This window comes from Acipenser ruthenus, chromosome 19 (genome assembly GCF_902713425.1).
Source record: "Acipenser ruthenus chromosome 19, fAciRut3.2 maternal haplotype, whole genome shotgun sequence".
Lineage (NCBI taxonomy): Eukaryota > Metazoa > Chordata > Actinopteri > Acipenseriformes > Acipenseridae > Acipenser > Acipenser ruthenus.
Window position 1 is genome coordinate 22,133,272 of NC_081207.1, and position 17,286 is coordinate 22,150,557.

The following is a 17,286-nucleotide window of genomic DNA, read 5'->3' on the forward strand; positions in this document are numbered from 1 at the left end:
TTGTTTGCTAATGTATTTCTTTCCAAACTGCACATTTTTAGATCTCTGTGAAGCTAAAGGAAGTGAGAGACAGATAAGATAGATGGAATAGTTTTGTTAGTTAAAACCATTTTAGGTAATGTACTAGTTTACAACCAATAACTGACTGCGCAGTTTGGAGGTTAAAGATCCTTATAAGTTTCGGAAGTGAGTGATTCCTTCTGTGGACAACGAGGGTCTGTGTGCCAGCGTGCTGTCAATGCCTTGAACCCTGATGGTTTGGCCCTGGCCCTGACTGGTCAGCCCAAGGAAGACCGCTAGCACGCAACCCTGATCCTGAGGACATTGCTAATCACTCTGCTGTTTTTCTTTCCACGGCAGCTTTTAATAAGAACAGTATGATGGTGAGAAGAGAGTTCAGACAAGTGTCTGAAAAACAAGTCCACATTCCCACCACAATGTGGTTCTCGTTTGATTATCATTCCCTCCTAATTTAAATAAGCAATAACGTGGAAGTTGTTATTTTTTTTTTGTTGCATGTATAACTTGCCTGATTGATGTCATTCCATGTTTAAAGCCCTTGTGAGATGGCAGGGAGGGGGTTAAAACCTCTCTGCGGAAAAAACATGTGCGGAATGCACATTTGTCTTGTTTAATTGTTTTGTTTAATTGTTTTATTGTTTAATCAGTACCTGCACCTGGCTATTATTGAAAATTAGAGCCAGGTGCAGGGTTTTAAAAGGAGAGCAGTCAGTCTGCTCTGGGTGGCTGCTGAAGAGGGCAGAAGCCCGACTGTGCTAGTGTGTGGGTACAGCTGTAAAATTAAAAAAAAGGTAGAGTGAAGCCTTTGTTTTGTGTGTGCTGTTTTGTTTGTTTTGTACAGGTAAACAGCTTAGCTGTCCTGTTTAGTTTAGGTTCCTGTTTTGTTTTAGTTAGTGCTCAAAGAGAGCTAGGTGTTTGTTTTGTTTATTTTGTTTTTGTGTTTTCATTAAAAATTGCGCAACTGCGCTTAAAAAAATCAATTTCTGTGTTTTTAAAGGGGCAACGAATGGTGGTGAGTGTGATTCTTTCACACCCTGTAATGTTGGAATAATTGAATTTTCTGCAGTGGATATTTATTACAAATAGAACATGGATCAAAATGTACTCTGAGCTGTTTTCCTCAGCACTTCTGCCACCTTGTCAGCATTAGCCTTAACCAGTAACATGCTGTCAACATTTTATTATAAAGATGACTTTGAATTAAATACATATAAAAAAAAAAAAAAATCTTGAGTATGATCTGCAAATGTTTGCCTTTTGAGTACCCTTTTTAATTTTTGTGCTGAATGTTAACAAAAGAAAAGATGTCAGACTTCTGGTGTTCATCCTGTGTGCCAGGTGTCAAAATGACTATGTGTGTGTATGTGGTACATATTTGTAATAAATGACTATGTGTGTGTATGTGGTACGTATTTGTAATAAATGAGGCAAACATATGATCAGAAACACAAATATTAATCCTGAGAAACAAGCCTACCCTTGATGCTATTTGGTTAATTGTAAGTTTATAACCTTTTCACATTACCTAAATAATGCAGGGTCATCATGTTTTGAAAAGATAATTGTGAATGACAGTCAATGGTTTTAAATGCATGTGGGTCACACATAATTTGGGAGGTATGAGTAGGACAGGTGCTTAGAAACTTTGGTCCAGGGGTGTCACAGGCAGACCTACTATGCGTAATGGAAACAGAGCATTCATTACTCATATATTTCATGTGTATTCAATGATCTCTAGAGATACTGTATAGATAATGACAATGTATTATTTATTAGAAATTCAAAGAGGGGGGCACACCAGATGAAAGTCACTTTTAAGGGGTCCCAACTGGACAGAGAACCACTGGAATAAGGTAGCGGCTTTTATCGAAGATGCAAAAAATAACAAATAGAATGTCTTAACATGCAATTTACAGTGATTTTGAGGAAGCATGAAATGTATTTACTGTAAATAAAGTTACATTGCAACAGACAAGCATTTATCTTGAATACTAAACACAGTTCACACAAAAACATATTGGAGAATGTACCTATAGATTTACCTGTAACAGGTGACCCTTGCTATCATAGAGCCACAATATAAAATGATTCCACTGCTTAATACACACCATAGTCATCTACAAGTGTCTGCATGCCTGGTCTGATTTACTTGTGATGAATAGGTTAGCTTTGACACAGTTACTGCACAGCTAGTAAGTAACTAGCATAATAATTGAGGTTACCAATCTGAGACTGTAAGGACTGGGGATAACTTAGCATGCATTAATAGCTTTCTGTAAGGCGTTGTTTCATGAGACTGGAAAAAACAGGAGAAAACTAATGAACAAGTCTGTATTATTTTTTTTAGCAATTTGCTTAGAGACCTACACAATTTGCACAGCTACAAAATTAGAAAGTTGTGCTGCTAAGAAAAATCAAGTTTTATGAATCCAGCTCTTTATCTCAACCACTCCATGTTTCCACTTTGTGCCGTTGGTTTATGCCTGCAATCTGGTAAATAAAAACCAGAAGCTGATGGTAACACAGACAAGCATATACTTATTGCATGGCACTGAGTTTGCATTTAGAAGCTTCAACGCTTGTTTCATGTTCAAGTCATTTCGGGGAAAACAGAGTTACAACTCTCTGAAGGAGTTGAAATGCAAATTGAGAATATGTTAACATTTACATTTAATTTTACGTTCAATTTTTTTAACTATAGATGTTATAAAGGAGTGCTGACAAGGTTTTAATATCCATTTCCTTACCTAATTAGAATTTGCAGCCGTATATCTGAAAATTCCAAACTGAAGCTAAAAATACAATCAAAATTAATTGGGGGGGGGTTAATATTTTTAAAATGTCCTTCTGCTCTAGTAAACTAAATACTGGAACTGTTACTGCTAAAAAGTGCAACAATAATAGTGGCCCTTGTTTTCTAAACTTAGTTAAGAGTGACACACCTAGCAATAACTGGTGTTTTATATGATATGAACTCTGTTATGATGTCATTTAAATATAGAATTAACTTTATCCCTTAGCACACCATGGACTGTAGCTACTGTATCTCCTTGCCCTGATCATCATTCCATAGCTCTTTTATGAGAATGTTTTATTATCCAATGTTTCCAACACTTTTACACACCACTGTTATAATGCAGGTCTACAGCCACAAACAGTATTAACTTACTCTTATTTCCCAGCACTTTCATTTAGTAATTGTGTTGGTAGACATTTTTGTGAACCATTAGTCATTTGGCATAATTTTACATATTCTTTTAGAGTTTTATTGGAGCAAAATAAATCTAAATAAAGCATTGTTTTGTATGCATGCTCTCCTGGTAGGGAAAAAGGTGGGTTTTTTAAAAATGTTAATCTTTGGTACTATGCCAATTGTTCATCATATGCCAATACAAGCATCAGTTAAATGTAGAACTATATGTGACTAAATGAAATCTATAATCCGTAATATAAAAAAAAGAAAATCAAAGGCTAGTCTGTCTGCCATAAGTCATTTTGATATCCAGCTGCGGCATAGTGGGACAGGATTTCTTTCAGTGGAGTACAGGGATGTTTCTTTACAGAGAGCAAATTTAAGGCACAGTCTAATATAAGTAAATAGGCCTGTGATGCTAGAAGGAAACTAGAACTTCACGTCCAGCATTGTTTTATAATTTTAAACAATTTTCTTTAGAGTGTGTCTTAAAAACATTTAATCTATGACTCGGAATCGATAGATGGGGCGATAGATCAGCGAATTTACAAATACCCTCATCCTTTAGAGCATGGGTGTCAAACTCCATCCTCGAGGGCCGCAGGGTCTTCTGGTTTTCGTTCCAACTTAAGCTCTCAATTAACATAATTGATCTAATTATTTGTTCAATTTGACATATTTAATATTTTTCAAGGTATTTTACAGTTGATGGTTTTAAAAATGCACTTGATTCAATGTACACTACCTATGAAACATTTTGAGGCCTGAAGAGAAGTGTTAAACATGTCCAATTAATCAAATAATTAGACCAATTAAGTAATTGAGAGCTTGGGTGGAATGAAAGCCAGAAGACACTGTGGCCCACCAGGAACTGAGTTTGACATCCCTGCTTTAGAGTGTCAAATTACTGCTGTTGGTGTCCGATAGGCATACATAAAGGACATTCTGGGAAAGAGAGAAAGGATGTTTGGCTCACTAGTGTTATCCCACTCCATTCACCAGAGTAGTTTCTATTATTTTTTTGTTATGTTCCATTGTGTTATCTGTTACAGTTCACAACACCTGATAAACTCTTCCATACATTATAATGTATGTAAAAATGATGCTACTTACTCATGGAAGTGATGTGGTGATAAGGTTGTGCTGCTCATGTTTTTTTGCAGCAGTCAAAGAGATTGACGCCTGCACTGCTCATATCCGTGGCCCCGTGAAACGGAAGTGAATTATCCTGAATAATCCAGACTCTGTTAAAGCACTGTGATTGTTACAAAATAGGCTTAGCTATCTTTCATTATCATGAATGGAATAAGTGGTTCCTGCAAATAAATATCATGACAGGCAAACCAAACAGAAAGGCAAGTCAACTGCTCACACAGGGGAGAAGAGGCCACACCACTGAAACAAAGCTGGACTATTTCTGTCCAAAATCACTGGGCCACTGAAATACAACTTCTATGTGTTTTGTTTAATGCATGGTTAGAGCTGCCACATTAGTTCTGACAGCTGTCACATTTTACAACAACAAGACATAAAATAACAGTGGAATACATTCAGTAAACTATTGGCATTCTTTCTTTTTTTGAGGAAAAGGTGAAAGCAAATGACCAGCTATCAAGTATAATAATACAGGAAAGCATTGTAACCTACTTTTGCATTTTTGGTAAGCCTCTTGTGTCAATTTGTACATAATCCAGTGCTCCATAAAAAATCTTCAGCTGTGGTTTGAAGGAAGTATGCCCTGTCTACTATGTCTATGTTTCTCAAAGATGCACACATGCAAACACTCACAAATATTTGGGGTTTGGCCCAGTTTGATTCTGGAACTATAATCAGTAATTTTATTTATCCATTATGGTATTTAAAAAAGAAACCAAACAAACAATGTTTTATCAACAAATGTTAATTTAAATGTAGAGAAGTAAGCTTAATAAACATCACGATGAGGGTCCCAGATAAAGTGAACTGCACTACTCCCTTGTTTTTTTCATAATGCAATAATTCACAGATTTAGTTTATTCACGGTAATGAATGTAAATACATGTACTATTCATGAATTCCCTGTTTTCAGTATTTCATTTTTTTTAATGTTAGATAGTGAAATAAAAAGGGTTTTGTATTTGCTGTATTTTCAATGGAAGCACCAGACATGCAGCAAAAAATGCCTTTTCTTAGGGAAACTGCATGGGGGAGTTTATATTCTAAAGGTCACAATGTATCTATGGTTACAGAACAACTACTGGTTGTCACTGCGGTTCCTATAAGATCTGCATTAGCTCTACAATGTAATGTATATTGTGTATGCAGAAGTGACATTGCTAAAGGGTCTTCATATTCAGGACACTTAGACTTTCTCCTCTAGGAAGACGGTCTTGAGGTCAGCGGGGGAGTTGATGCTGAACACTTTGTGCGAGGTATTCCTCTTCTCCACCAGAGACGCCACCGCCTCGCCCAGGTCCAGGTGGTTGATGTAACCAGGTCCCATCCTCTCCGCGGTGGCGACTCCCATGTTTACCTTCACCTAGAAGGGGCACACAAAGCAGCAAAATGAAGAAGAGATCCCAGCATCCAAAGGAAAGGTCAAGTTATCCTTACATTTTTCTCAGTAACTTGTAAGTGGAATGGTTCCTTTTTCAGACAGGTAATGAAATGTGGTAACAGATTACATTTTATGGGAAAGAATAACATAGGACTATGGCCAATGCATAACATGGCAATCAAAAAGGGATTTAAAAGTGCAACCCAAAACATCACATGGATGTGATATCATCGTGCAAGATAATGGCGTCAGAAAAATCACATGACTTTGTGCCAGACTGCACAGTCAGATTTGTATTGCTTTTAGGTAGACAAGATTTAGAAACCATGCCGAATTGTAGAGGGGATCATTAATTTCACTAGGGATTTAGTCGTAACCCAAAAATGATGCCAAATGATACAGGTTTATAGAGGGGATGGATTAGAAAGGTTGGATTGTATATCTATTGTTCTGGGAAAAATACAGTAGTCCAGTGTGAAAACATTTTTACTTCGTTATGGAAAACAATGGAAAGTAAATGCACTTTCACCATGCAGGATCGAATGCCCCATTAGTATGTAGACGTGTATTGTGAAAACAGTGTTTGAATTTGCTCCACTGCAATATGTCTTTATCTTCTTTTTCAAGGGCTGTGCACTTTTTTTGTGCAAGCTAAGCTAATTCTTGGCGTTGACGCACAAAACCAGTATTTCAGTCTCTTGGTATCTCTGAAATCTAGTAATCTGTGACCACAAAGTATTGTCTGGTTAATTGTGGGAATACTGAAGAAGGTGAAAATCTGTGGCTCCTGGCTTCTCCCTAGCAATGCCTGCTTAACCAAGCAATAAACGACGATTCAGAAGACAATGCATGGACTGGCACTTTGCCCAGGAAGGTGTGGTTTTAAATCTGACCTCACTGGCGTCTGAAAATGAATGAGTGTGCTTCTCTTCCCAGGGAGCAGACAAAGGATATTCTGTTTGGTTAACTATTTGGGTTTGGTTCCTATGGAAAGTGAAAAAAACAAAGCTATATCTGAGAGAAAATATTGAGTAAACTGACCTTAATTGACTTTTCAAAATATTTACACAAGTTCAATTTGATAAAGAAGCAACAACATTCCTGCTGCTTTGTTTTAGAAGGAACGCCTGGAGAGGGTAGGTCAGTGCGAGTTTGGTACGATTTGACATCATTTCATGGGTCAAAATGTTTCTACCTTATAGTATAATGTAGCAATGTCAATATTTGAACTGTATTCAGCTGTTTGAACTGAAACGGAAGGTAATTGTGAAGTGTACAGTTTCAGATGAACAGACGTGCAGTTGCAGTTATATTTACATACAAGTGACATCAGGGGTGCTGGGGGTGCTGGCTTTGCATGACTTCCATCATATACAGGGGTTACAGTTTTGTTCAATGGCTTTCAGCACCCCCACTTTAAAAATTGTTCCAGTGCCAAGCAGCAGTTTTAAAATATAGCACACAAACAGTGAAGTGTTATAAAACTGTAAATAAACAAACAGAGCAGCAGACATTAACGAGTACACATTTCTTTTTAAAGTGGCTACTAGTCGACTATTCTGGCAAATAAGTAGCCAGTCTTATTCCCCCAGTTCATGGTGACCTTCATGTTTCATGATTTTAATACTACATTTATTTTTAATACTGTTGTGATTAGTGCTTAAAGTTAGGTACTTAGGATTGACTAAAGCCTGTAAAACTTTTCAGGCAACTTTTTCAAACACCTAGTTTTAAGGGAGATATATATATATATATAGCTTTAAATTGTGCCTGGCGTTTCAAGGGCTTACGTAAGTACAAAACAATGAAACTATTACATGCAACAGTTAAAAAAATAAAATAGATAAAATCCTGCAAAAAACAAACTCAGAAAACACCCCAAAGTTTTATCCATACAGGAGATTTCTACCACAAAAAAGAAAATATGAGGGTATTAAGTTATTGTATCAGGTTTAAAATATTAATTAAATTCAAATGTAAGTTTGTTTTTTTTTTGTTTCATTTAGGTCCGCTGTAGCATCATGAAGAGAAACCGTCCCTGCTGGTTTTGCATCCCTAACCCACAGGAGTGCCTGAGCCAATGCGACGCTCACTTTGGAAACCCTTCTGAAGACTGACGATTTTTCACAGCCAAGACGCGACTCCCCTGACTGTATGACTCGCACTGCACACCACACGGTGGTTTGAATTGAAATACATACTGTAATTGTTAAAAAAAAAGAAAGAAAGAAAAGAAAACTCAATTATCAGCAAAACCTTTTTTTTCTTTGTTTTGCATTTTTTTTTTTTTTTTTTAGTTTGCATGTCATAATTTCCAAAAATGTTGCCATTGTTTCCTTTGGAGTGTTTTCTGAGTTGCATTGTCATAGCGTTTTAAAAAATGTGGTTCCCATGGAAACTGAAAAAACATACAAAACAAATAGACTTTTTGTCTGACATTTTTAATATTTTTGCTTAATTTTTGTTTAACATGTTTAATTGTTTCTGTACAGTATTTCAGGGCCACTGTACCAAAGGCTATATCTATAACACTAATGCTATGAGTCAGGTTTTGTTGACAAGGTGAACACAGTCTACTGTCTAAATAATAATAATAATAATAATAATAATAATAATAATAATAATAATAATCCTGTTAGTTCAGAAATCAGAAAATGGCTCACCTCATTCAGTTTGCATGGCACATCAGGGTACTCCTCCCTGACTACCTGGCAGAACGCCAGAGCCCCTGCTGCCCCCAGAGTGAGAAATCCAGTCCCTGGCATCAGCAACCGCTCTCCAGCACCACCTGCAAAAAGAACAACACAACTGAAATCCAAACAGACACGCATGTGGCAATGTTCTTTGGTGCCATTGCTGAAGCTGTGGTCTTCTGATGTTTCTGTCTGTTTTTCTTTTTTCATTTTCTAGTTTTAATGTCAGCTGAGCTGAACATTTTATCTACAGCCACTTTTGCTGCATTACTATTATACAGAATTACTGCATTGCCATTAAATGTAATTTGGTAAAACTGAACTACTGTTAACACTATATGAAATGCTCACCAGTAATGAATGTGTATGTTCCACTGGCATTGTCTTTCACCAATGGGAAAAAAGCTTTCCAGGAAGTAAATGTGCTCAAGAGAAGAGTTTCCAGTACCTGAAATAAGAAAAAATAGAATACATGCCTTAAATTTAAGAAGAGAAGTCTTATTGCCATGAGTTTTAATTTACATGCCACCCCGCCCCTAACAATTAATATGCAGTATGACATGTGCAGTTTTGAAAGAAATACACTATAGCATACATGTATTTTAATTATACTTGGTGGAAAAGGTTCTGTGTATGCCTTGCTTCAGGTAATCTGGCATTTTACCTGAGTTGTCCAGACCACTTAATTCCTGTCCCTAATCAACAAATCACTGACATGCTTTGAATCCTGTGACATGCATTGACCAAGCTCAGTAACTGAGATGCAAGTAACTGATGGCTTCTGTTATCCTACTATGGTAGAGGATACAGAAAGCAGTGCAGCTGAGTGCATTGTTTCTTCCATTCCCCCAGACTCACCTGATGGAGCTCCTTAAGTGTCTGCGTGTGGGGAGGGCCCCCCTGCCACCAGCTGAAGCCCAGTGATGACACCACGTCGGTCACCTTGCCCACACTCTTCAGCAGGCTGGTTTTAGCTGCTTCAGCTCCTTCCTCAGTCCCTGTTGGAACAGACAGCTGAACATGAGCTTCCTTTTGGGCACTCTGTGCTAACGGTTGTTGCAGTCATTTTCACTGGGATGTACAATACTGAAGTAAATGATCTTACCCACATCTCCTACCAGTGTATAGAGATGGTCTTTGGTGGAAGGGGTGATGAAGTTCTGCAACTTCTCAAGCCTGTTCCCATCCCTGGAGATCACAGCCACACGGAAACCTAGACAGGCATAAAGCACGGGTGTGAATCGAGCTTTCAAATGATAAAGATACAAATAGGGTGAGATATGTATCTACACAAAGTGGGATAGATTGTTAAAGCTTGTTAATATTTGACATTTGATTCAGGATTGAGGTGTACAAAGCAATTTGGTATGGATATAAAAATCGGAACTAATATATTCTTCCTGGCATTGTGTGTCATTTTGTGTTTCAGTCTCATCACATTCTGGCCACTTTTATGACCACCTGTCAGCGAGATGAGTTTAAAACCTTTATAACCACTTTTGCATAGTGGTTAAGACCCTCCCTTGTGGTGTGCAAGGTCGTTGGTCCACGCCCAGCCTCCTTACATTGGTGTCGTGATCTCAGAGAGACTGCTGAGGTTAAAGATGGGTAGAATGTAACAGGCAGTGTTGTGTGATGCACTGCAGTTACGGATTCTGACGTATGAGATGAGGTTAAAAGCTCTATAATCATGAACACTGAGCCTGACTTTTGCATAGTGGTCAAGAAACTTATTGAACATATACAGGGTCGTCTGCTCACACACATTCCAATAAATACTTACCTTGTTGTTTATGAGAACTGTCTCCTACATTTATATGTTGCTTCAATACTGATAATTATTAGATTTTGTCTGTAGCTGGGTGCCTTTTATTTGGCTCTGTGTCTGTGGTAGGTTCAACAGAGTTGCAAGGCTACAGTGTCACAGATTATTCAGCAATCAAAGACAAAGCACACGTGACAAAAATGCCTCCAAGCAAAAATAATGACGGTTAGAGGCAGTCGTAGAACAAATGAATGAATCTTAATATTGGAACAACATAATCTGGCACCACACAGTTACTTCAGATACACAGGTAAGTAGATTGGAAGGAGATGGAGAGAAGTTGCTAGGTTTGTTTGACCTCCAATAGTTTCTTGGTTACGGCAGTTGCCTCATGAATAGTTCTCACTGTTTGTTTGTTTGTTTGTTTATTCTTGTTTCTAGTAAAAACTCTGTGCTTATCAACATTTTTGAAATTACAAAGACATTCTTCAAAGACATTCCAGAGAGCAAGTGAAGCTAACTTCCCCATTGAGTTGGGATCATAAATCCTTTTAATTGGTTGTAGTGAAAGGGGATACATCATACCATCTACATTTTCCTTTATTGAATTTCATACCTGTTTCATATCCTATTATGTTATGTGTGAATTACCTTTTTCTTTATGTACTTTACCATTTGATGATTTGTACACCCTGTACAGCACGGTTAGATTGTTGGCATTTGTGTAACAGAAAAAACAGAACTTGTAAAAGCCACCTTTAGGTTAATGAGGCACATGACACAAATGACTATTAACTAGTCATACATTGCTTTGGAAAAGGTGTTTGTAATGACATAATTGTGGCCATCTAGTTTTATAAACGATGTAACTGAAGCATGCTACTTATCCCCATCGTTTTCTCCTTTTTTCTAGGCTAGGTAAATGTACCATACCTATTTGTTAAATGTTACCCCTAAGCTTCCCCTAAACATAAGTTCCCCTCGTTGCACAAAATGTGTTCCAAATGCCGTTTTTGATCTAAGGAAAGTAATTCTCTGAATGCAGGTGTTTGACTTGTTGTTAAAACATTTTCCATCATATGGAACGGGCGGTGTTGTATTACGCACTGCCGTTGTGTTACTGAGATGAGATGAGGTTATAAGCTCTATATCCACGGATGTAAACGAGCCCGGCTCTTTTGCACAGGGGTTAAGACGCTTGTTTGTGGTGTGTGGGGTCGATGGTTCGTGGCCAGACTCTGCCCTGTTACGCATACATTGTACTTGTCATATTATCAATGTGAGGCACTTAATAATAATAATTGTCATGACTATCACATGCATGCTGTTTAGTATTCTAATGCTCTCTGTACATTAAAAAAACCAAACATCAGGGGAGGCTGATCCTGAAGTCCAAAGTACATGCTGTATGATTTCCAAGTGGTTCATTATTTTCAGAAAGGGCTCAGTATTTTCTAAGTTACCTTATCATAAATGGGCAGCAGTGTGGAGTTTATAACATCAAGGGAGCCGTATAGTCTTATTGGCAACTCTTGAATAAGATGATTGGGCCCATAGTCATAAAAACAGCAGCACGATGATGGATAGGACTTTAATACGCTTATTCGCACGCTAATGTTTTACAAATATGGCCATTAATCTCAAGACTCCTTTTATATTTTCGTATTTTTTTAACACATTTATGGTTTAGTGCTTTCTGCATCGAGTTTGGGGGGCACGTAGGGAGAACTGCACTAGTCTTTGTGCTACTGCAGGCTAGGGAGGACAATCCTCTGGGATTGGTTTGGCTCAACGTGCTGCAACAACCCCTACTGGTAAAGCTCCAGACAAGGCCAGGTGGAGACTAGTCTGAGCTCTCGTCTCCAGAACAAAATCAAATGGCCAGGTGGAGACTAGTCTGAGCTCTCGCCTCCAGAACAAAATCAAATGGCCAGGTGGAGACTAGTTATCTAATTATCTGGTGATGGGGAGTGAAGGTATATATCACACTTTGATATATCATACATATATAAGGCGTATATCATACATATATCACACAATTATCATTTTTCCATACATCTGGAATACCATCCATAACTAAACACTCCATACTGCTGAATTAAGAAATACTAAAAGAGAATTCAATTCAATGACAATGGGAAACCACTTATCCAGTTATGATGAAACTTGGTGTTAACATTATTTAGCAGAGGTTACTGAGAGTATTATATATTTTGGGGATATATGGATCACTGGATCTGGCTTTTATCCTCCACAATGCATTATGTAGATAGTGTAACATGATTATTAGTCGTCCCCCCCCCCCCCCCAAAAAAAAACACACCAGCAAAGTGGTGCAAGGTAGAATTTTCAGTCTATGAAGCCATACTGTGAAAGCCATACAGCTGACAGCTGTCACCTCATTACAAAAAAGACAATATCAACATACAGGGAAATTAAAGAAATTTAAGAATTTAGAAATTAAAGAAAGAGAATAGTGGTAAAGGGACTTCTAGTGAGTTCAGTAAGGAAGGCCCCAGTAATTTACCAGGTCAAGCTAAAACACTGGGTTCAATCAAAAAGCAATCGGACACTGCAACACGAGTTTAGATAAAGCATCAATATTTTTTTTAAAAAATGGATTATTGGGAGACTGAAATAGTCCTGACAAAGTTGAAGGTCAAAGTTTATTAAGCCTTGCTTCCATTTGCTAATGGGAAAGCAATTTTAATATCAGCCCTGTTTGAATCCATTGGCTGCACAAAGAAGATCCAGTCGGTTTGAACGGGGACTCTGTCAGCTCTGATTAAGAATGCAGGCAGACGGAATGCGTTCCTTCCAAAAGAACTAAAGAGAATCCGTATGCAAGACGTGCAGCGACGAGAGTCAGACCTTGAACTGTTGAAAAAGCCAGTAAGCTTTGTTTAACGTTTGTTTAACATTCTGTGGCAGATTGAATTGTAGGCAGAAAATGCAATTTGATTTTCCAGTAAGCTTATATCTATTTTTACAGTCCGGTTTATGGCGCAGATTTTAACATAGCATATATTTAGGATTCAGTCTCCAGGACTGTCAGTCTTGTAACTTCTTGTCACAGCTACATAAATCACACAATAAGACCTACAATTTAAAGACCTTGGTAGCAGGATCAGAAGTTTAATTTGCAGTCATTTTATTTGCAGCTTCATGTAATACAATTATATGTGTTGCTGCTTGTCAGTGAAGCATCTAGCTTTATTTCAAAGAAAGAAGGCGATTTAGTCTCATTCTAATGTATGCCACAAAAACTCAAGCTTCTCTTAGGAATTCAGATCTGTATGTTTTTAGAAAGACATACATGTAAGTAACATGAATTGAGTCGATCAGGACAAAACCCCACAACACAGATATTTGATTAATTATTTTTTTATTGATGACTATGCCATGTACAGAAATTAATTGCCACCAGTTTTCACCACAGTAGACCCATCGGGGTAGCTACAAGGGTGGAGATGGGGAGGCGTAGGGAATGAATCAATCGCAAGACGGGTAAGTTACCAGTCTATTCATATTTTTCCCAATGGGCCAGGATCGGGTTTAGTGTGTAGGGAGTGGTCCATCCTCACAAACCTTCATGAAATGGGCTTTTGGTTTTAGAGCTGTCACAGATTGGAACTCTTTGCCAGATTGCATATTGAAGGTCAATTATTATTATTTTTTTAACCCTTTCATGCATGGTGACCTCATATAATATTCTTTATATGGGAAATATGGAAGACACAAATGCATGATAGCCTCATATGAGGATACCATTTTACCTTTTATAAATCAATGGAGAAACATTTAAATGCAAAATATATTTATTATGTGTCCAAAACTACTTTCAGCTATTTTTTAAAAAATATTTAATGCGTAAAAAGGGTTAGTAAAGTGTCACTTCATTTGAGGTATGTAATTGCTGACTGCATTTATGTTTATGTGTTTTTTTTATTTTTTATTTTGTAAGTGTTTGTTTGCTGTTGAAATGTATGAATGCTTTGTAGGTGTGTTCTTGCAATCTATCCAGGATGGTCTTGGATCAAGATGTCAAGATGATTCTCAATGAGCTTTTCCTGGTTAATAATAACAGTATACTACTGCCACACTTTAATCTCCCTATTGTTTTCCCCTTTAATAACTTTGCTAAATCCAATAAAGAGAACGTTACAGGAAATCTGTGTTATTGCTAGAACACAAGGCAGGCGGTATTGGGGGTAGCACCGACAAAACGAGTATGATAGTTTTTAAAAAGCCAAGCCATTTTAAACTATAGTGCGCACACAGCACAGTGTTACAAAACAGTACAATCACATTGCACCAGGCATTATAAAATAAATTATCAGTTAATATATCCTCCTATTCGACTATATTCAACACTGTCAAATTAGTCGTCATTTTAGGTGGTTTTAAGATCTTTAAAGATCACTGAAGGAAGCACATTAATTTGTTTTAAAGGAGTTTTTGGTTTTAAAAGCTCCATAATTAATTTGCCTTGAAAACAGCAGTGTAATTACCTGTCAGCCCTGCTGATGTAAGTTTCTTGCTAGTTTTCGACCGTTTCCATGGTTCCCGTTACCTTTTGTTTTATTCTTCTCAGAAAATCTCAGGAATTTATGTTTAACTTATCTGTTTGCTCAACCACCCAGGGCGACGAATAGTATAAGCAGTTATTATATTAACTGTGATACAATTGTAGACTGGCTTACCTGTAGGTACACAGGACTATGCAACTACATGTACCAACAAGCTAGTACTTTATGAATATAGACCTTAGAGCTTACAGTGCAATTAATCTGACTTCTACTACTTCTACTAGTTGCTGGTCTAAAATTGGGGTACTGGGTACAGCCTCAAACTATTACATTTTGTAAAACAATGTTCATAATGCTGAATTACTCTTATAAAATGGTCTTTACTACACAGTAATGGTAGCACATAGGCAACAGCATGACCATTACTACAATGGATACTAGAGTGGCAAAATTGTAATGTTTTGACATGTGGATGATATTGAAGTGGTACGAACCAATCCTGGTAATCTGTTGGTGATGCTGTGGTCTGCCAATGGTTAAGCTTGAATTTCTTCATTGTTATGCACGGGTATTATCATGAATTAACTATGAGATTTTTTTTAATGTTTCTGGTAGGCTGTGTTTCTGTGGATCACAATCACCTAGCAAATAATTAACCAAGCTGACACATTTAAATTCTTCACCTAGAATAGCTTTGTCAAAGCAGCATAACCCAGTTGTCGAATGCTTTCGATCTGCAGCCTGCTGCTTACAACCGTGTACTTGCAACAACATTTAATTGTGCTTATGTTATGTTAAGGGCATATCATATATCATAAAATACATTTGCAATAAAAAAAGCAACCTGACAGATGACAATGCAATTCTAATAAACACACTAATCACAGTCACATTATTGTTGACTTAATGTAATATACCTGTCAGGTGTTCACTAAACAGTTTCAAAACTGCTTGACTATAGATTATTTTCTTGCTAAAAGTTGAATAGATTCAGCAAATGTATATATACAAAGATCAGACCAACTGCCTTAATTAAAGGTATAATGTATGCAGTGTAATAGAACCTATGTAACAGATTCTGTAACTAACAGTCAATATTTACTGGTTGGATATTTTTCCATCTTCATTGCCCATTGTTCATATTTTGATGATGAAGCCCAACATACTGTACTATAACACACAGTGCTGAAGCATCACAGTCTTTAGGCTATAGGATTTCATTAAAAAAAAAAGTGTATTGGTGCTGAGACTGAGAGATGGCCACTTTTTAAATCTGAGATTTTTCTAATGCAAGTTTACAGGTTCCTGAAAATGTATTGGGACTAGCCTCTTGCCTAATTCATTCAAAAGACAAAGAATTGTATTTAGGATTGTCCACAAATGTTGCATGTGCCTTCAGTGTATCTACTGGGGTTTCTTAGTATGACTAATGTTAACCAAGAACCCTATAATGATACTAAGCTCTTACATAGTACCTCTCTTAGTATGTGTACAGAAGAAATCTACTATTTTAGGTTATACATATACAGCTGTATTGAATGTGTTGATGATACATGTAGCATCTAGTAATTTCAGTTAGTCAGTAACAAATCATTGATTAAAAATCAACTTGAAATAAAAAAAATATTCCTTACTTTTAAAACAAATAAATACACACACACACACACACACACACACACACACACACACACACACACACAGATTTAATAATAAAGTGCATTTGAGCCAGTGGTCAAATTAAGGTTTTGGGATTTCGGTGTGGCACTAAAGATAATCCGCTACTGTATAGTAAGTACTGTGTAAATTACGTGAATATCTCTTACCTTTGTCCAGCAGTGCTTTGACAATTCCTGTTCCAACAGTGCCAGCTCCCCCAAGTGCCAAAACAACTCTGTCAGATGAAGACATACTGGGTTTAAGACAAAACTCCAGTTCAAAATGCAACTGCAAAAAAAAATTAGAAAATTGTAAAAAAAAAAAAAAAAAAATGTCTTTACAACTGATGGAGGCTGACCTTTATCAAGGGTTTAAATGGGCAATCTGTAGGATGGAAGTCACGCCTCCCTAGGAATTAAGCCACGCCCTAACAGGTAAAAGAACCGCCCCGCACCTCTTGCATTCATCTTGCCTGGGGACTGGGAGATGAGAGAAAACTATTGGATAGTTATTTTTTATTATATAATTACATTTATAGTTGTTATACATGTAGGTAGATGAGAATAAAAACACATTGCAAAGGAAAATAAAAACGTTAATGATTATTATTTTTCCCCAGCATAATTACAAGCAGAGTTTTAAGGCACTATACTGTATAAACTCGGGACGCAATCATACAAAAAATAGCATGCTGTACGCGTATATTTAGAAGATGAATAATTTATTTATATATATATATATATATATATATATATATATATATATATATATATATATATATATATATATATATATATATATATATATAGATGCCGGTTATTAGCAACCCTGACAAAGACAGCTTTCGGTTATTAACAACATTTTCCCAGGAACCAATCCCGCCCCATAGACTT

General features: G+C 36.9%; 1 protein-coding gene across 1 annotated transcript; it reads right to left on the minus strand.

The window, feature by feature from the left end:
• Positions 1 to 3,189: 3,189 nt before the first annotated feature.
• On the minus strand, positions 3,190 to 16,732 carry LOC117424813 (uncharacterized). Its single transcript, XM_034041523.2, has 6 exons — positions 16,561 to 16,732; positions 9,549 to 9,656; positions 9,302 to 9,441; positions 8,795 to 8,891; positions 8,414 to 8,538; positions 3,190 to 5,732 (listed from the first exon to the last, which is right to left on the minus strand). The coding sequence occupies exons 1-6, from the start codon at positions 16,643 to 16,645 to the stop codon at positions 5,556 to 5,558; spliced, it is 732 nt and encodes a 243-aa protein (XP_033897414.1). The 5' UTR covers positions 16,646 to 16,732; the 3' UTR covers positions 3,190 to 5,555.
• Between the last annotated feature and the right edge of the window lie 554 nt (positions 16,733 to 17,286).